This window comes from Mytilus californianus, unplaced genomic scaffold (genome assembly GCF_021869535.1).
Source record: "Mytilus californianus isolate M0D057914Y unplaced genomic scaffold, xbMytCali1.0.p SCAF_7, whole genome shotgun sequence".
In the NCBI taxonomy this organism is placed as follows: domain Eukaryota; kingdom Metazoa; phylum Mollusca; class Bivalvia; order Mytilida; family Mytilidae; genus Mytilus; species Mytilus californianus.
Window position 1 is genome coordinate 53,602,030 of NW_026262723.1, and position 22,286 is coordinate 53,624,315.

General features: G+C 31.1%; 1 protein-coding gene across 1 annotated transcript; it reads right to left on the reverse strand.

The window, feature by feature from the left end:
• Positions 1-938: 938 nt before the first annotated feature.
• LOC127708454 (MAM and LDL-receptor class A domain-containing protein 2-like) lies at positions 939-21,513 on the reverse strand. Its single transcript, XM_052213323.1, has 7 exons — positions 21,375-21,513; positions 20,939-21,076; positions 19,219-19,563; positions 6,792-6,932; positions 5,435-5,776; positions 2,930-3,211; positions 939-943 (listed from the first exon to the last, which is right to left on the reverse strand). The coding sequence occupies exons 1-7, from the start codon at positions 21,511-21,513 to the stop codon at positions 939-941; spliced, it is 1,392 nt and encodes a 463-aa protein (XP_052069283.1).
• Between the last annotated feature and the right edge of the window lie 773 nt (positions 21,514-22,286).

Genomic DNA, 22,286 nt, shown 5'->3' on the forward strand with positions numbered 1-22,286 from the left:
ATAAAACGCTAAACCATAACACTTACCATACGATTCCCGAATGATGTACGAACGCTGACCGAACGTTGTACGGACGCTATACGAATGATGTACGGTCGACGCCCGAACTCTATACTAACGATAACCGAACGCTGTACGTACGATTCCCGAATGACGAAAGTGTTAACTTTTACGTTACAAGGACTGTAAATTATGGACATAGAAATTTCTTGATTTCCAAACGTGCAAATAGCTTTGTATTATGCCAAAGATTGTATAACATATTTTTTTGTTATCAATGTAATTGATAACATTGATAACAAGAAAATATGTTATACAATCTTTGACATAATAAATGGAATTTATATTAAGTATGTACAAATTCCACCAATAAACGGTTACTGCATGTTGTGAGCTTCATAGTACAATGACCAAACGTTCAGGAAATAGTATTCTTGAAGAGGACATGTTTGGTAGCAGACATCTAAATGGAAAAAGGAACATTTGTGCTTTCCTATCTGTATCATACTGCCAAAATTTTAGTTTTTGGAATATCGAAACGGAAACTTTTTACAGTAATCATTTGTAATCTCTCGGCAAATGAGATATGTAAAAAATGCAAGGCCACTCTATCAGCAGCAGTAGACTGCTTAGCTATAGGATTGATGTATTTTAGGTGATTTGAAATAAAAATGTTGTTTATCTGAGATATAAAAATTATGTGAATAAATGCGAAAATTAAATCTAGTCGTATACATTTGTACTTTAAGCTAACAATTTGCCATTAAGGATTTTCCAATAGTGATTGAAAGCAATAAAGGAATAATTGTGAGTTACTTATGGAAACTAAAAATACAGCAAGTGGAAACTGTTAATAAACTCAAATTTCTTTTCCGTCATGACAATATCGTGTATCGTGCAGCTAAAATATGTAGACCTAAAATAAATGGTGAATTACGTTACCCTATAATTTAATTTGTAACCAATGAGAACGGGATGAAGAACCAGACAGGTAGTTTGTCAAAATAAAATGTATAGAGAATTTGAATTAATATACGTTTTTGTTTTTATTTAAATCTACCTGATCAAAATCCATAGAATATTTTTTAATAATTTGTCATCATGCTTTTTCCAAAATATAATATAAAGTATGGGTCACCGGACTTTTTATCACGCTACAGGTTGTGCAAAATTGTCAAATTTTGTATAGATTATGCATGGAAAATAAAATTAAGTGTGATAAAAAATAAACTACATCATAGAATTTGAAGATAAAATGTGAGAAGATAGCTCTTATAACATGCTTTCAGTTAAGAAAAAGAAAAAATGGGGTCACCGGACTTGTTTTCTTGCTACATATTAAAATAGGTAAATTCACAACACTTACTATTATAAAAATTTCTTTATCTCCCTTATTTCTGAGTTACCTCCCCTTAAGTGGAAAAATTGAAAAATAATGAATCAAACAAAAACAATGTGTTTTTTTTAGAAAAAAAACAGCCGTAAATATGATAAAACACATAATTTTCTATATTAACATGAAAAGTCTTACACATGAATTACATACTACTCTCAAAATTTGCACATTTCATTAAATATCTAGACCAATAGTTATCTGCTACTTCAAAATCCAAGACGGAGGAAGACATCCCAGCCACTTTAAGGGTATAAATAGGTCAGAATCAAGGACGCGGCGTCGCCTTAGATAACAGGCATCCCTTTTCACCATAAATGACAAATATATCAGATACGTCGCATTAAGATCGTCATACTGATGACAATAACAACACTCTTCGCAAACGGTCATGTACAGTTCAGCTACAAGACATTTTGGACTTGAAAGACTCTGAACAACACTGTTTCATTTCTACTTGTAAAACAAAAAACTGCACAATCTTTACAATGTTGAAAATCTTTCGATTCTGCACAAGGACATGATCTGAATTGTAAATCAACATATCCACTTTACTAGTTATATTTTAACTTTTGAAGATTGGTATTTGTCGGTGAAACAAAAGAAACCAATTCAAAAGAAAAAGATATTCTATAACGGTACATAGACTAGTAATGGCGTCCGTAAAATAATTAAATAAAATTGACATTTACGACAAAGGGGAAGATTACAGCTTCCTCATTGTGAACTTTTCATTTCTATGTAGCCACATTTCAGCAGCGCCTTGGTATGGAATATATATGTCCCAGTTGATAGGATATTATAGAGCTTGCGTTTTTAGGTCATGGTTTCCTTTAAAGGGTTGCTGATTATCAAAAAGTTGATGATCCTTGGGTTCCTAGTGGAAAAGTAATGGCATTCAATCGAAAATTTTACTGACGGCATCACGCCTTGTTTGACCATTATGGCCTATCTGTCTCATAGATGACCACGGATATGTTCTTAATGTCATAACCACAATTTTGCCTTACTTTCCTAGATGTTGACATCACCGAATAAGTAATATGACCGAAATTGAACTTACAATGATAAGCATAACGGATGCCACTGGTGGACCAGAATCTGCTAACCCTTTCAGAAAGCCCAATCGTTTTTCAATTTTATTTGTGTAGCTCAGTTTTTAATTTTCTATGAAGTGTTTTGGTGACTTTTCAGTCTTTTCGTCGTCTTTCGTATTTGCTTTATAGTCTCTCTTCCACTTATATAATGTCCCCTTGATATGTTCAATTTTTTTAATTGGCGGCTTAACATGTAGGGCATCATCCTTTGTTCGGCATTAACACATACCAAAGAATTGCAATCAATATATAGAACATTTGTCTGCTTGCATGCATACACAAATGCGAAATGAACTGTTTCAGGTAATTTGTTTTTAAAAGGGGTGAATAAATCTTATAACAAAACGATTTGGCTTACGATATTTATCAAATATTGATACCTAGAATTTATTATTCCATAATACTCGACAAAACTTGCGCCTTAAATATTTTTGCTCACCTTCACATGTATGCATTATTTGAAATTCATACAATTGATAGCATCCTGGATGAGAACTTTTTTCAGTTGAAAAATCAAACACACATTTTTGTGAATTATCACGGTTTTCACATTCCTTCAAAAGATGATTTTTAGTCTGATCATATATTTTAGTACATTCCCGTTTTTCTGGGTCAAATGATAAACGCGAATTCGTAATGTTAAGATAGCCTTTGGGACATTTAGTTTCTTCAGGCGTTTTTTCGTCCAACTGAACACAATTGTCCTCGTGATAAAATAACCCTGTAAAGATATTTAAAATATTATGAGAAAAGCTTTCATTCTATGCTGTAAACACTTACAACAAGATATATTCTAATCCAGCACGGAAATTGATACCTCCACTGCTCTTACTTTTAAAAAACTTTCTAGATATGAGAAATCTTTTTACTTGCTTTTGAAATGCCCAAAATATTAATCGTATAAAATGATTTAATGAATTGTAAAAAGTGAATATATAGTTATAATCTATCAAAAAGGAAAACAGAAGAACGCGTGTAGTTTACTGTTTTGTTATCAGAGTAAAACTTTGGTAGTTTAACAGCTAACTAAACCTCCCACTTGTATGTCAGTTGTTTATAGTTCCGTTATATTGACAAAATTAGGTGAGCAAACCCAAACCGACATAAAAGGTTAATGTAACAATAAATGGGATCCAGCAGCAAAAATTGGGTAAACATACATCTCAGACATACAACACAACTGACAAAAAATTGAAACAAACATACAAATTAATCTAACAATGGCACCAACAAAATTGGTGTAGTAGATAATAAATTTGACACTGCGTCAACAACAACACATTTTGTCGTTGATTGTACATACCGTATATGATATTCACTTTCTCGATAAAGTAACAAATAAGTAAATATAAATACAAGGGTAAACAAAAAAGAAACAACTTGTAAACACTCTTTGTGTCTGAATCGCACCTCATGACTTACCTGCACCAGGAATGCCCAAAGATCAAAAGTCAAAATCCCGATGGTGGGTTGCATAAATACCAAGTCACGTCAAAAGTCATGCGACCATAAGAAACATAATAGCACGAAGACAATTAACGGGGAAACTAAAGTTAAATCAAAAGATATACAACTTCAGCACCTAGAATCTATATCTAAAGACCATCTTGTATTATTTGTGAAGTAGACATTGACTATTTAGCTTTATTAGGTCTTGGTACTTTTTGATGAACTTTTTGAGAAAAAAGAACTTGACGTTTGTTGACATGTCTCTTGAATATCGTATGAGTAGCGAAATGTATACCCCATACCCGGGTTAAGTTGGTATGTTGCTGCTAAGGTGAGGACTATTTATAATTTCAAAATTTAAATTGTCTCGTTTGTCATATATTCTGGTACTGAGATGATCTCTGTTGTCAAATTCGAGGTAAAGGTCCAGAAATGATGCGGAGGAAGCAGTATCTGTGGTTTCTTTAATCTCTAGTTCAGGAGGATATATTAAATGGACCAAATCAGAAAAGTTGGTTGGATTGTTAATGGAAAGAACATCATTAATATTCCTGTATGTAAATTTAAATAATCTAGGTTCATTGATCATCTAGCTTTCTACAAGTGTCTGAAGAACTCCAACTCACATGAAAAAAAGAAAAGGTCTGCCAGGAGAGGTGCAAAGTTGGTTCCCATAGAAATGCAAACAACCGACTGGAAAGTTCTACTTCCAAATTCAACAATTATGTTGTCAGTGAGAAATATGTTGTTCTTCGGTATAGCATGTTTATCTTGGGGTTCATTTGTAATAAACTATGTAGAATTATATCATAAAACAATAAGTTTGTAGCGTGTTTTACCATGTAATTGAGGAAAGCATTGTGGATTATTTCTTTAAGACTGGTTTTTAAATTTTTCATGTAGTATGGTGGTGTATAGAAGGTTGAAAAATCGAAGGTTTTGATAGAATTTATTTCCGAAAATGATAAAGATTATGCCTTTTTCCGGAAGTTTTTTTGAGTTCTAGATTTTAGATACACGGGCTAAATAATTAGAGTCTTAAATGTTCATTAGTTCTGTTATTGTTCAATGTTTTCAACTAATTGTTGATCATATTTAGTTTATTTTGTATATGTATGCGTAAGCAACAGATGAAATAAGACTCTAATGATTCTGTTAATATTATCAAACTGGTATATTCTTTTTGACCAAACAATTATACAATTCGAGGAGCACTTTGGGGTGTTTATTACAAGTACAATATTTAGATTACTTAGTCATCATATCAGTGTTTTTTTGTTAACCTAAGTCTACCTGATTAAACATTATGACATTAATCAATCTTATCTAATGATACATACGTAAATAAGTATTATTTTGGAAAATAATCAGTAACCGAATTGTTTTAAAGCTCATTTATATGCTATATTATTATGGAAAACTGTTAAAACGCATGGTTATGTACAGCATATAGGTGCTTGATTCGTGTCTAGTAGTAAAAGTTGCATTAACATACCTGTGCATGTTCCCTCAGCTAAAGAAATATCGTCTATAGCTATATCGATATCGTTCCACCAATTACTACCAAGAATGCCTATAAATTTGATACTCATATTCATTCTATTCTGCAGGTCTATCATTGCCCTTTTCCATTTGTTATCTTGGTTTGCATAATCCGTCCAGACGAGTTCATTATCAAAAGTGACATTTAATCTTTCCATTTCATAATCCTCGTCATGATACATATGATACCAAAATGTCAAACAAAAATTCCCGGATACATGTAAATTGACGTTTTGAAATTCTAGATATGCAATCGTATCCACGGTACTGCTCAAATACATATAGTTTCCGCTATCTGTATTGTACAGAAAAGAATAATCTTAAATTGACTATTTGCTATGATTGTAGGATAAGTAATGCATAAAGTACAAACTAATATAGATTCAACATGTTCAAACAAACGAAATGCAAATTAAAACACAAATAGAAAAAGAAACCAAACACTTGTTTGCTTAAGCACTAGTTGGTTTATCAATGTCTGAGAGTTCTGACATATAGTTGTATCAAGGACACTGTGCGTTCCCTTGCGACAGTTTTACTATCCTAAAATATGTTTTTCTTCTGTCTATAATGAAACTAATATCAAGAGTTGCTTCCCATACACCATGGATTTGAGTATGTTAGGACTCAAAAGTAATTTTGAGTAAATTTCAGTAGTCTCCCATTAAAAACAGTTTGTGTGGTGGTTCAAATGTTTTGAAAATAGATATAAGAAGATGTGGTATGAGTGCCAATGAGACAACTCTCCATCCAAGTCAAAATTTATAAAAGTAAACCATTAAAGGTTAAAGTACGGTCTTCAACACGGAGCCTTGGCTCACACCGAACAGCAAGCTATAAAGGGCCCCAAAAATTACTAGTGTAAAACCATTCAAATGGGAAAACCAACGGTCTAATCTATATAAAAACGAGAAACGAGAAACACTTATGAACCACATCAACAAACGACAACTACTGAACATCAGATTCCTGACTTAGGATAGGTGCAAACAGTTGCAGCGGGTTTAAACGTTTTAATGGTACCAAATCTTCACCCTTATCTGAAAAAATAGTATAACATCCCAACATAGAAAGACACACTATAAAATATCAATTGAAATGGCTTAACTCAATCAAAGGACATATTAACACCAGTGAACATACACTGAACAAATACATTTGATCTATGATACAATGTAAATACAAAATAAATAAACTAAGGGAAGAATAATTAAAGTAAAACTATATATTTAAAATACCGTTATAAAACTGTAAATGTCAATTCATTGACTGAAAAAAGGTGACAAGGCTACATACTACAAAGTGCTTACCAGATGCTGTTGAATGATCAGTGGTTTGACCCGTGTGATAAAATGGAGGCTGACCATTTTGCCTTTTCCATACGTATTTATTGAATTCATCGATATTCCAATCACATGAATTACTTTCAAAGTCGCAGTTTAAAATTAAAGCTAGAAAAGAAAGTTTTCTGAATACAAACTAAGTAACTGTTTAAATACACTGCATTTTTTTTTTTTTTTTTTGTTGCTTTTTAAAATTTCTTTATTTCCATCAGTTGCTTGTTACATTGTCTTCAACAAGTCCAAGCTTCTTGTGAAGAATACATATAATTTTTAATTCTATTATATTAATAAATGAAACATCAATCTTATAAATGTTTCTTAACATTAACTAAAAATTTAACTTCTTCTAACTTCTTTGAATAATACATTCGTTTTGTAAATTCTCTAATGAATAGACAAAAAACATCAAGTCTTTTCATTTTCTGATCAGATACATAGTAGGATTTATAAATTGAAAACCCAATAATAGTAATAAGATAGTTAAAGCCAAAAAAATATTTATCAGATATTTTATAGCCAAAAACAATATCTTTCAATGTGATAGCTTTTGCTATATTTACTTTTTGCAATAAATTATGAATTTTTCTCAAAAAATCGTTTAAAAAAGAACATGACATAAAATAATGTTGATAATCTTCTTCAGTAAAGCATTTGTTACATAAATCATTGTCTGTTACCTTCCATCTAAACAATAACTTTTTAGTAGGTAATATACTTTGTAAAAGTTTCCATCGATACATCTCCAATTTATTTTCTTCTAAATAGTAAAAAATAAAGTTGTACAATGGTTTCAAGTGAACTTCTGTCTGTAATGGTAGTACATTTAACCATACATTTATACCAATCGATTTCACAACTTTTTTCTTTACGAATCTGTTATATAATAACTTATTTGACAAAAAAGAAATGTCAATGTAATTACCACTTATTGACAAACATTGTCTTTTTAAATTGACTATACTTCTCGTGGAATTCTCTGTTCTAAGACATTGTAACCAATCTTTTGGAATTGCTTTTTTCATGGATGTCAACTCAGCTATCCAGTTGGATTTATTTTCAATATTTTGCAAAATTACATCTTGTGAAATTTCCCCATTTTCATCTAAAAGATCGTTTATATAAATCAAATTACCTTTTATCCAATTTTTGAAAAAAAGACTTTTGTTATTAAATTCAATGTATTTACACTGCATTTTGTTAAACAAAATTGACTGACATGCTAAAATAAACAAGCAACAAAGAAACTACCATATTACATAAAAATCAAAAGTAGATTTTCTCACACACACACACACACACACACACACACACACACACACACACACACACACACACACACACGGAACAATAAACTTGCCGTGGTTGAGATGTGAAGAATAGTATGATCAATCTACTGACATTTAACATCAAAACTGTCGGAGGAGCAATTGCCTTAAATAACGATGTCTATCATTTTTTTTTAAAGTTTTCTTGTTAACTCGAATTCTATAATTGACAGATAAAGAGAGAAGAGCCAAACTTCAAAAATCATCGGTTGCCTCCGTATAGGAGTCATTGTCCTCAAATTACAACTTTTGCCAATTTTTACATTTTTGCCAAAATATAGTAGATCAAGAATAACGGTAAACGGCAAAAAATTTCACCAGGACAAAGTATACAAATTTGTCAATGATCATCGGAGAAATCGTCAGTTACAAGACATTATCGCTATTTTGTGTATTTTTTCTTTGATTTTTTGGGGGGATATTTTTTTCGTTTCTTATAAAGCAAGAATCTTGCAATCTGATTGGTTAACTACCCGGGTTTAAATGACATTTTGCAAAAATTTCAAAAACATGTAAAACAAACAAAAAAATGAAATGCAAAATTACAATAAAATAAAAATTTTCACATTTGAAAAGAATATTTTTTTTAGGCTCAAAAAAGCAAGAAAACAAATATTAAAAATTAAAACAAAAATTTGTTCTTCCACAATTTTTTTTCCTCCAAATTTCCCAAAATAAAAAAAAAAGGAAAAAAGGTAAAACTATATACGATAATGCACAGTAACATCGGTGTTGAATAAAAAGTGAAAGTTCTTCATAACTTCACAAATTCCCCGGTATAGAAATAAGGAAAGGAACGCTTCATAAGAAATAAATTCGTTATCTTGGTGCCATCAGGGGTGTACAGAATTTTACATCTGTGTTGGAAATGCATACAGCCTTCGGCTGCGCCTCAGGGTGTATGCATTTTCAACACAGGTGTAATATTATGTACACCCCTGATTACACCAAGATAACTAATAATATCATGCTACTCGCTTGAGATAAAAAAATTTCGTCAGAAACTAAGAGCGCACGTGCTGTTGTCAATATAAACGTCAACGACGTCATAGGCAAAACAGCAATAGACAGATTATCCAAGGTCTTCCAATATAAACGTCAACGACGTCATAGGTAAAACAGCAATAGACAGCTTATCAATGGTCTTTCAAATTCGAGAATGTTTCTCGGCCACATCTCATTTCAGGGCCGTCGCCCTTCGTTGAGATTTTAGCTGAGAAACACCCTCTCGTTTTAAAAACCATCGATAATCTATAAATATTCTACAAATTAGTGTTACATGGTTTCATTTTATAAAAGTTTCCAAACGGATCATTAAGCTTTCATTGCGACGGCATTTTTATTCAACAAGTTTAACTTTGGAGTCACATAGACATTTCTTTTTCGCACTCCTTCCGGTATATTACTGATTTTACCATCGTGTCTTAAAATAGTTATTATTTTTCTTTTTTGCTGATTAATATTTTACCTCTCTTAGTTCTTCGAACGGGAACATTTTTTTATATCTTGCTAATTATTATGTTCCATTTTCTTCTGATGTCTATGTTATACCCATGATACTCTCCTACGGTAGATATTTTCCGACTCTTTCGCGCTTGGCCTCCAAACACACGGCCTTTTTATTTTATAAAAACTAAATTGGGAGTCGATTTATTTATTTTTATTTTTTTTTGTTAGATATTATGTAAAACATTGAATAATTGCTTTACTTAAGAACGTGTTCTGTTTGTATTTTTATTCCCTGTATTTCTATATTTGTGCAAATTTAACTCGCCATTGGTTCTGTTTGTATCATAAATATAAAGGGGCTATAATACATCCTGGTCTTATCGATTTGATAATTGCAAAGGATTTAGACAGATACAAATACAAGTGTTTGTATTTGCAAACTACATGTTTGTGCAGCTACTAAAATTATTACCAAAATGTAAACCCTCCATAATCTATATAAGTCATCTCCATTTATTCCTGTCAAAAGCTTGCTGTTTGATGAGAAATAAATCATATCAAATAACGCTCTGTTGTTATTGTACGGGTCACACGTGACAGCCTAATCATAACGTTCAATATTGCAAATGAACCCATGTATGATTTATCAGCATAGACGCGCTTTTGACAACACTCATCAGTTGCGCCCGAAAAAATCAGTTGGTTGGTCATGTCGGTTACGAAGTTGAAAGGCTTACATAAACATAACATATCCCCCAACGATTGTGCCAAATCTGGGTAATGCTATCTACATGTATGTCATGGGTACAACAGTCGTAGTATTTTGAATTATTATGGCTATCAATAGGAAGTTGAAGAAAATGACCTTATCAATAGTGCATGTAAGAACAAATATGACAACTGGACTGAACGAAACATATAAAAAGAGAAAAAATGCGTCAAACGCTGGCAGATATCATAGGGAAAAAAACTTTATTTAATTTTTCGAAAACGGAGTTGTTTACTATATTCAGGTTTTAATCATGAAGAATATATATACATTAATACATTTCTGTAGTGCCGTTACACAATCAGAAAGATATTGATGGCTATGATAATACAGTATTTTAAAGAGAGGAGAAGGATACCAAAGGGACATCAAAACTCATAAGTCGAAAATAAACTGACAACGCCATGGCTAAAAATGAAAAAGACAAACAAACAACAGTAAACAAAACAACACAGAAAACCAAAGACTGAGCAACACGAACCCTACCAAAATATGGGGGTGATCTCAGGTGCTCCTGAATGGTAAACAGATCCTGCTCCACATGGTCCAAGGACACAGTTATCGTCCTTTGGTTTTCGTTGTCTACGAATATAGTCCCTAGTGTGAACAGTGTATAACTTGCATTTTTTTTTTATACACTTTCCCAATTTAATTCTTGATATTTTATGCATGAAATATTAAGTAAGAGGATGGAATTACATGTTAAAAAAAATTGGGTGCTGAATCTTTATGTTAAGTAGTGATTTGGTCCAGTTAAAAAAGGTCAAAAATTCGAATGTCTGAAGCTGTCAAACTGAATTTTAGCCCCCTTTAACACAAAATTGTCAATATTTTGAGTTCGAGCTGGTAGAAGTTTCTATAATTTTGATATTATTTGTATCAATAGTAGTACACTACACTGTAAAAATCTTTTTGAGATAGAGCAGGTGCGATTTTTTAAATTTGAATTTATTGTCTAAAAGAAATGCACTACGAAATAACTGTGTTCTCGGGCCTAAGAGATGAATTCCGTAAATGTAGATTCTGTACTTTGGCAACTTTCCTGAATGATTTGCTGGTTTCAATTTGTCAAACTCAATAAAAGTAAAGGATTTACATCTTTGTTTGACAGAAATTAGTTAAAATGTCCCATTTTGGCATTATACGGCTAAAATAAGCATTTTAAAGCAATTTCCATTTTATGCCTAAGAGCCATGCTGACTTTCTATCTGACAGCTTTTTATGTTCCTGATATTTGTGTTTCTATGCTTAAATCAAATTTAATTAATTATTTGTGAACTCTGCATCTAGAGAAAAGTAGATTATCACAGGAAAAATGTGCAGAATATTTGTATTTATGTCCCTGGTTAAACGGCCTGTTTGATGTATGTGAAATGTGAAGAGCTTTGTACATAAAATCTGTAGTCCATCACAAATATTTCACTAAATCTGTAAAAAAAACACTTAACAATGATCAGTACACCCTATTCATTTCATATGCTACCATAATTTTCTTCTTTAGGATAGAAAGTGGTTCAAATATATGCCAATTGAGACTAAAACTACATGCAAGTTTTCCATTAAAAAGTGAAAAACTGGTCATCAGACCATACTGTCTGCAAAAAAAAGTTGAATTCAAGAGTCCTTTTGCAATTAGACTTCTTGTATCATAACATCTTAGCATAGAAATGAGCAAAAAGTAACAAATTTCCATTTCTTATAGCCTCTGTGTGCATTTTTAAATGTAAATATGGCCTACGGCCTAAATCGACTCTAAATAATTCTCAGTCTTACATGGCCTAAGACCATTTTATACTCATGTGGTATGCTTTTTGTAATTTTTCTTTACATTTTAAGTACATTTAATATATATGGAAGAATAATGTATGGTTAAAAAACTTCAAAAACTTCAAATTGGTTGAAAAAAATGCATGTTTATGTAAGGATTCCCTTATTTTGAAAATCTCTATTTTCAAGCACAGGCTCATATAAATTTGACTTTTGAATAACTGTGATAAATCTGATAAATCAAATGAGTGTTCCGTTGCTTTTAATACTTATTATATTATATTCAAGAGTATTTAAAAAGCAAATTTTTGCAATATTTAAATTTTTTAGGCCAAAATCTTGACAGTTGAAAATATTTGATTTAAACGTCAAAAATAAACATCCAAATTTCAATATTAAAATGGCCCTAGTTTCTATATTATATATCCTATGGCCATGAAACTTGGCCAACTATATTATAATTTCCTAAGCTTAGGTCATGCAAAGTTTTATTAAAATTGGTCAAGTCTTTCTATCCTATTAGGTCCAAGGACACAGTTATCGTCCTTTGGTTTTCGTAATATAGTCCCTAGTGTGAACAGTGTATAACTTGCATTTTTTTTTGATACACTTTCCCAATTTAATTCTTGATATTTTATGCATGAAATATTAAGTAAGAGGATGGAATTACATGTTAAAAAAAATTGGGTGCTGAATCTTTATGTTAAGTAGTGATTTGGTCCAGTTAAAAAAGGTCAAAAATTCGAATGTCTGAAGCTGTCAAACTGAATTTTAGCCCCCCTTAACACAAAATTGTCAATATTTTGAGTTCGAGCTGGTAGAAGTTTCTATAATTTTGATATTATTTGTACCAATAGTAGTACACTACACTGTAAAAGTCTTTTTGAGATAGAGCAGGTGCGATTTTTTAAATTTGAATTTATTGTCTAAAAGAAATGCACTACGAAATAACTGTGTTCTCGGGCCTAAGAGATGAATTCCGTAAATGTAGATTCTGTACTTTGGCAACTTTCCTGAATGATTTGCTGGTTTCAATTTGTCAAACTCAATAAAAGTAAAGGATTTACATCTTTGTTTGACAGAAATTAGTTAAAATGTCCCATTTTGGCATTATACGGCTAAAATAAGCATTTTAAAGCAATTTCCATTTTATGCCTAAGAGCCATGCTGACTTTCTATCTGACAGCTTTTTATGTTCCTGATATTTGTGTTTCTATGCTTAAATCAAATTTAATTAATTATTTGTGAACTCTGCATCTAGAGAAAAGTAGATTATCACAGGAAAAATGTGCAGAATATTTGTATTTATGTCCCTGGTTAAACGGCCTGTTTGATGTATGTGAAATGTGAAGAGCTTTGTACATAAAATCTGTAGTCCATCACAAATATTTCACTAAATCTGTAAAAAAAACACTTAACAATGATCAGTACACCCTATTCATTTCATATGCTACCATAATTTTCTTCTTTAGGATAGAAAGTGGTTCAAATATATGCCAATTGAGACTAAAACTACATGCAAGTTTTCCATTAAAAAGTGAAAAACTGGTCATCAGACCATACTGTCTGCAAAAAAAAGTTGAATTCAAGAGTCCTTTTGCAATTAGACTTCTTGTATCATAACATCTTAGCATAGAAATGAGCAAAAAGTAACAAATTTCCATTTCTTATAGCCTCTGTGTGCATTTTTAAATGTAAATATGGCCTACGGCCTAAATCGACTCTAAATAATTCTCAGTCTTACATGGCCTAAGACCATTTTATACTCATGTGGTATGCTTTTTGTAATTTTTCTTTACATTTTAAGTACATTTAATATATATGGAAGAATAATGTATGGTTAAAAAACTTCAAAAACTTCAAATTGGTTGAAAAAAATGCATGTTTATGTAAGGATTCCCTTATTTTGAAAATCTCTATTTTCAAGCACAGGCTCATATAAATTTGACTTTTGAATAACTGTGATAAATCTGATAAATCAAATGAGTGTTCCGTTGCTTTTAATACTTATTATATTATATTCAAGAGTATTTAAAAAGCAAATTTTTGCAATATTTAAATTTTTTAGGCCAAAATCTTGACAGTTGAAAATATTTGATTTAAACGTCAAAAATAAACATCCAAATTTCAATATTAAAATGGCCCTAGTTTCTATATTATATATCCTATGGCCATGAAACTTGGCCAACTATCTTATAATTTCCTAAGCTTAGGTCATGCAAAGTTTTATTAAAATTGGTCAAGTCTTTCTATCCTATTAGGTCCAAGGACACAGTTATCGTCCTTTGGTTTTCGTAATATAGTCCCTAGTGTGAACAGTGTATAACTTGCATTTTTTTTTGATACACTTTCCCAATTTAATTCTTGATATTTTATGCATGAAATATTAAGTAAGAGGATGGAATTACATGTTAAAAAAAATTGGGTGCTGAATCTTTATGTTAAGTAGTGATTTGGTCCAGTTAAAAAAGGTCAAAAATTCGAATGTCTGAAGCTGTCAAACTGAATGTTAGCCCCCCTTTACACAAAATTGTCAATATTTTGAGTTCGAGCTGGTAGAAGTTTCTATAATTTTGATATTATTTGTACCAATAGTAGTACACTACACTGTAAAAGTCTTTTTGAGATAGAGCAGGTGCGATTTTTTAAATTTGAATTTATTGTCTAAAAGAAATGCACTACGAAATAACTGTGTTCTCGGGCCTAAGAGATGAATTCCGTAAATGTAGATTCTGTACTTTGGCAACTTTCCTGAATGATTTGCTGGTTTCAATTTGTCAAACTCAATAAAAGTAAAGGATTTACATCTTTGTTTGACAGAAATTAGTTAAAATGTCCCATTTTGGCATTATACGGCTAAAATAAGCATTTTAAAGCAATTTCCATTTTATGCCTAAGAGCCATGCTGACTTTCTATCTGACAGCTTTTTATGTTCCTGATATTTGTGTTTCTATGCTTAAATCAAATTTAATTAATTATTTGTGAACTCTGCATCTAGAGAAAAGTAGATTATCACAGGAAAAATGTGCAGAATATTTGTATTTATGTCCCTGGTTAAACGGCCTGTTTGATGTATGTGAAATGTGAAGAGCTTTGTACATAAAATCTGTAGTCCATCACAAATATTTCACTAAATCTGTAAAAAAAACACTTAACAATGATCAGTACACCCTATTCATTTCATATGCTACCATAATTTTCTTCTTTAGGATAGAAAGTGGTTCAAATATATGCCAATTGAGACTAAAACTACATGCAAGTTTTCCATTAAAAAGTGAAAAACTGGTCATCAGACCATACTGTCTGCAAAAAAAAGTTGAATTCAAGAGTCCTTTTGCAATTAGACTTCTTGTATCATAACATCTTAGCATAGAAATGAGCAAAAAGTAACAAATTTCCATTTCTTATAGCCTCTGTGTGCATTTTTAAATGTAAATATGGCCTACGGCCTAAATCGACTCTAAATAATTCTCAGTCTTACATGGCCTAAGACCATTTTATACTCATGTGGTATGCTTTTTGTAATTTTTCTTTACATTTTAAGTACATTTAATATATATGGAAGAATAATGTATGGTTAAAAAACTTCAAAAACTTCAAATTGGTTGAAAAAAATGCATGTTTATGTAAGGATTCCCTTATTTTGAAAATCTCTATTTTCAAGCACAGGCTCATATAAATTTGACTTTTGAATAACTGTGATAAATCTGATAACTCAAATGAGTGTTCCGTTGCTTTTAATACTTATTATATTATATTCAAGAGTATTTAAAAAGCAAATTTTTGCAATATTTAAATTTTTTAGGCCAAAATCTTGACAGTTGAAAATATTTGATTTAAACGTCAAAAATAAACATCCAAATTTCAATATTAAAATGGCCCTAGTTTCTATATTATATATCCTATGGCCATGAAACTTGGCCAACTATCTTATAATTTCCTAAGCTTAGGTCATGCAAAGTTTTATTAAAATTGGTCAAGTCTTTCTATCCTATTAGGTCCAAGGACACAGTTATCGTCCTTTGGTTTTCGTAATATAGTCCCTAGTGTGAACAGTGTATAACTTGCATTTTTTTTTGATACACTTTCCCAATTTAATTCTTGATATTTTATGCATGAAATATTAAGTAAGAGGATGGAATTACATGTTAAAAAAAATTGGGTGCTGAATCTTTATGTTAAGTAGTGATTTGGTCCAGTTAAAAAAGGTCAAAAATTCGAATGTCTGAAGCTGTCAAACTGAATGTTAGCCCCCCTTTACACAAAATTGTCAATATTTTGAGTTCGAGCTGGTAGAAGTTTCTATAATTTTGATATTATTTGTACCAATAGTAGTACACTACACTGTAAAAGTCTTTTTGAGATAGAGCAGGTGCGATTTTTTAAATTTGAATTTATTGTCTAAAAGAAATGCACTACGAAATAACTGTGTTCTCGGGCCTAAGAGATGAATTCCGTAAATGTAGATTCTGTACTTTGGCAACTTTCCTGAATGATTTGCTGGTTTCAATTTGTCAAACTCAATAAAAGTAAAGGATTTACATCTTTGTTTGACAGAAATTAGTTAAAATGTCCCATTTTGGCATTATACGGCTAAAATAAGCATTTTAAAGCAATTTCCATTTTATGCCTAAGAGCCATGCTGACTTTCTATCTGACAGCTTTTTATGTTCCTGATATTTGTGTTTCTATGCTTAAATCAAATTTAATTAATTATTTGTGAACTCTGCATCTAGAGAAAAGTAGATTATCACAGGAAAAATGTGCAGAATATTTGTATTTATGTCCCTGGTTAAACGGCCTGTTTGATGTATGTGAAATGTGAAGAGCTTTGTACATAAAATCTGTAGTCCATCACAAATATTTCACTAAATCTGTAAAAAAAACACTTAACAATGATCAGTACACCCTATTCATTTCATATGCTACCATAATTTTCTTCTTTAGGATAGAAAGTGGTTCAAATATATGCCAATTGAGACTAAAACTACATGCAAGTTTTCCATTAAAAAGTGAAAAACTGGTCATCAGACCATACTGTCTGCAAAAAAAAGTTGAATTCAAGAGTCCTTTTGCAATTAGACTTCTTGTATCATAACATCTTAGCATAGAAATGAGCAAAAAGTAACAAATTTCCATTTCTTATAGCCTCTGTGTGCATTTTTAAATGTAAATATGGCCTACGGCCTAAATCGACTCTAAATAATTCTCAGTCTTACATGGCCTAAGACCATTTTATACTCATGTGGTATGCTTTTTGTAATTTTTCTTTACATTTTAAGTACATTTAATATATATGGAAGAATAATGTATGGTTAAAAAACTTCAAAAACTTCAAATTGGTTGAAAAAAATGCATGTTTATGTAAGGATTCCCTTATTTTGAAAATCTCTATTTTCAAGCACAGGCTCATATAAATTTGACTTTTGAATAACTGTGATAAATCTGATAAATCAAATGAGTGTTCCGTTGCTTTTAATACTTATTATATTATATTCAAGAGTATTTAAAAAGCAAATTTTTGCAATATTTAAATTTTTTAGGCCAAAATCTTGACAGTTGAAAATATTTGATTTAAACGTCAAAAATAAACATCCAAATTTCAATATTAAAATGGCCCTAGTTTCTATATTATATATTCTATGGCCATGAAACTTGGCCAACTATCTTATAATTTCCTAAGCTTAGGTCATGCAAAGTTTTATTAAAATTGGTCAAGTCTTTCTATCCTATTAGGTCCAAGGACACAGTTATCGTCCTTTGGTTTTCGTTGTCTACGAATATAGTCCCTAGTGTGAACAGTGTATAACTTGCATTTTTTTTTGATACACTTTCCCAATTTAATTCTTGATATTTTATGCATGAAATATTAAGTAAGAGGATGGAATTACATGTTAAAAAAAATTGGGTGCTGAATCTTTATGTTAAGTAGTGATTTGGTCCAGTTAAAAAAGGTCAAAAATTCGAATGTCTGAAGCTGTCAAACTGAATTTTAGCCCCCCTTAACACAAAATTGTCAATATTTTGAGTTCGAGCTGGTAGAAGTTTCTATAATTTTGATATTATTTGTATCAATAGTAGTACACTACACTGTAAAAATCTTTTTGAGATAGAGCAGGTGCGATTTTTTAAATTTGAATTTATTGTCTAAAAGAAATGCACTACGAAATAACTGTGTTCTCGGGCCACATGTGGCACCCGTCGTGTTGCCCATGTAAGTACAAACCTGGTGATATGTCTAATTCGGTAGGTCACATTCGGGGAAAATGGACGAGATTGTAGTTACGACAATTGGAACATAATCGTCGTCATCTGTGAAACAGATATTCCATAACGGTCAACCAACTCGTGATGGCGTCCCTATAATTCACGAAGGGATGATTTCAACTTCACCAATTGGTACTCTTGGTTGTATAGCTTCCTTGTGAGCAGCAACCCTCTATCAAGTAAATCATGATAGGAAACACAAGCCTTGGAATATCGTATCAACTGGGAGATATATACTCCGTATGCAGGCGCTGCTGGAATGATGCTACATAGAAATGGAAAGTTCACAATTGGGAAGCTGAAATCATCTCTTTTGTCGTAAAGATTTGTTTTCAAAAGGCCCTCATTGTCAATTTGTAGATATAAGTCAAGATATGAAGCAGACTTAACTGTATCTGTTGTATTCTTTATCTCAAGTCCAATGGTATAGATGCGTTCAACATTCTTCTGAAATTTTTTATTGATTTTTTGTTCTTTTAATGCGCAAATTAGAATTTTCTAGTTTCAACAATTCTGAATTAAAAACAAGTCTACATTAACTATATATGAAAACGTACTGAAAACTCGCTAATGGGTAGTCAATTTAAACAGGCGTGAAATTGGGTCTAATGAGTGTCCCAATTACTTTTGACAAAGTTCTAATTGCTACATGTAGAAGATTCAACAATACAGCTTGAGGACATTATAATTAAACAAACATAATATCGTTTGATTGAAAATAAAAATAATTATGTCAAATTGCATTGTCCCAATAGGAAAGGTGGGCACATCAATAACATCTTTTAAAATATACCCAACGTGTCTACATGTACTTACAATTACAATTTTGGTTTTCAATTAAGATGTCGTCAATACTTATTGCACCATAATGTTTTTTCCACCCATTTCCACGTACCACTTTAAAAACAAGCTTGAACGAATCATATGAATTCTTTTCCAAATAAATTTGTATATGATGCCATTTTTCTTCTTCCTTATCTGACAAATCAACCAATTCTTTTTCGTTTTGGTATACGAAAACACTGTCTCTAGAATTTGTCGTAAAGTACCAAAAAGATAGGCATTGTTGCTCCACGGCCACAATTTCTCCACTTTCTAGGTTTGCAATGTCATCAAGTTTCGAACCAGCTGCATATATATATACGTATTTACCTGTAGTTGCTGAAATTTACAATATTAATCATTTTTTATTTTATCAGAAATAGTAAATAAATTCATCATTAATACCCGGCTTAACATATTGAACGCCAGATGCGAGTTACCGTTGCATATTAGGATATGTAAGGCTCATTTTTTTCTAAAAAAAAAAGTATATCTACTTGTTGTTATTTGTATTATATAAAGCTGTATTTTATTTGAGAATGGCCATTGATTGATTATTGGTGCTTCCCGTACAGTAACAAATATAATTGCATATATATTCAGGACAAGAACGAAGTACCATATAATACAATAGGTATGAACAGTTGCGTTATTACTTTTCGCTCTCACCCCATATGGAATTTACTGACCCCATATATATCGTATTAGGTCACTAGCTAGCGCACTATGTAATTAATAATATTCAAAAAGCATATCGAAACAACTGATGAAGGTTAATCCAGAAAAACGCTTCTAACGCATGCAATTTATAACGTGTTGTTTTCATATTTCATAAAATAAATAAAAACGTGCACCCTGAAATTAAGGATGACAAAAGAATCCAAATCATTTGATAGAGCAAAGCGCATCTCTAAAAGAGAAAAAAAAACCTACTGCAAAGGAAGTTATGTCAGGACTCAAAGAAGTGCAAATCTTGATCTGCATGCTTAATCCATTACTCATTACAATTTAGTAAAGGTAACTAATTTGTCGGTTGTTATGGACTTTTATTTTTTGAACTTACCTTGGAATGTGGTATTTAAGTTATAATTACATTTGGTAATGCCTTGTAAAGAGTCAAAGCTTAAAGATATGTGGTGAATAAAAACACTAATAAAACGGTTTCAATTGGTCATTAACTAGCATTTCATAATAATTATATCGCATTTATATGTAAAAAGTCGAAACATTTTGTGTCACAACCGTACTTAAAGAATCTTATGATAATTTCATATTGGAATATTTTGTGTTTGATGTAGAAATGGTTCTAAGCTTTTATTTTAATATCAATTTGAAATTGATTGACACTTAGAAACATTATCCTTCTAGCACATTAAAAGAAACATAACTCTCACTTTTGTTAAGAAAAAATATTTTTAAAACATTATGAATCGAAAATAATATTATTATAGTGATTATAATAATGCTTAAGATACCTGTAGTACTATTTACAAATAATAACATATTTTTAATCGATCTTTTCTGAATTCATCCGTTGAGTGTTTGTTAAATAGTGACAAACAGGTGTGACTCAGTGGAGTAATTAAGAATATTTCAGCTGTAAGTGTATACTTCTTTAAATGTTTCGATGCTTTGTATATGTCCCCATTCATTGACCGTCTTAATTCTACAGAGAATCAGAACATTACAGAACAACAAAATTATTAAAACTTACATGCACTTGTATGATCGACAGAGGGTGTATATAAATAATCTATCCGATTTCCACGTTTCCACTTAAATCTATTCTCGTCATGTTCAGGGGACCAGTTACACAAGACTGATTCAAAATCACAACTAAAATCTAAAATCTCTGGAAGTACACAAAATATGACTTATTTATTTCATAATAGATTTCATAAAATAATTTTACCATATTTTTATTGTTGATATTAATACGTATAGTACATTTGAATATGTAATATATACATGTTAACAAGCAGCTGTTTATATACTCTTAAAAGATTATCATCATGTTGACATACAATATATAAAGTTTAATAAAGTCACTATATGTAACTTGTTTTCATCACATAGCTTGCATTTTTCGGGTGCATATGAATTACGCATATATCAATCACTCTTTCCCCAATATTCTTTTGAACACTTACTTTTGCAGGTATACCAGACATTTAAAAATCCATAATCATATAAACAATGATTAACGTCTGTAGTATAACGTATATCAACTTCACATGATATCTGTTTGTTGCATTCTTCCTTAATAGTGACAATGGCGTGCATTGGCATGGTACACTCTCCAGATGTTGTAAAACATGAAGTGTTTCTTCGTCTGATTGTAACATTGATATTGTTAATAACTCTCAAATCTACATCACATTCAAGCTTAATTGGAGAACTAACAGGAATAGTTACTTCTTTATTATCTGCAATATATGTATTAATAACATTAAAGACGTTTGGTATTACAACCAATGAGTCAACTGTCCCAAAAAGGTCAAAGTACAAGCACGTGAACAACTACAGGTCACCGAACGACTTTCAATAATGAGCAAACTAATACCGCCTGCTAGCTATAAAAGGCCCCGACATAACAAAATGTAACACAATTCAAACGAGAAAACGATATCGTGTTTTTAAAAAAGTAAAAAGTATGGGTCACGGAGCTCTTTCTTAAGCTTTCAGATTATGCAAAATCGTCAAATTGTGTGGGATGGAAAGAAAACTGAACTATATAATTTTAGGATAAAATATCGAGAAGACACGCGATCTTTCTTAACAGTCAATTCAACAAAAATATCCATATAACGCTGCTGTATTGAGATAAGATGTCAATTAGTGAAACTTAGACACATATACAATAAAAACAAAATTACTTTATGTACAAAAAACTATGATATATAAAACTCAGTTAATTCACACATTTAGATTCTGTGGCAGTTGCATTGAGGTTATATCATGTATTTCTTTGAAAACAAGCTTCCTGTTTAACCAAATAGAATCTGTTTATGATATAAAGTAAAACTGTGCATGAAAAAAAAAAAAAACAAAAAAAAAAACAA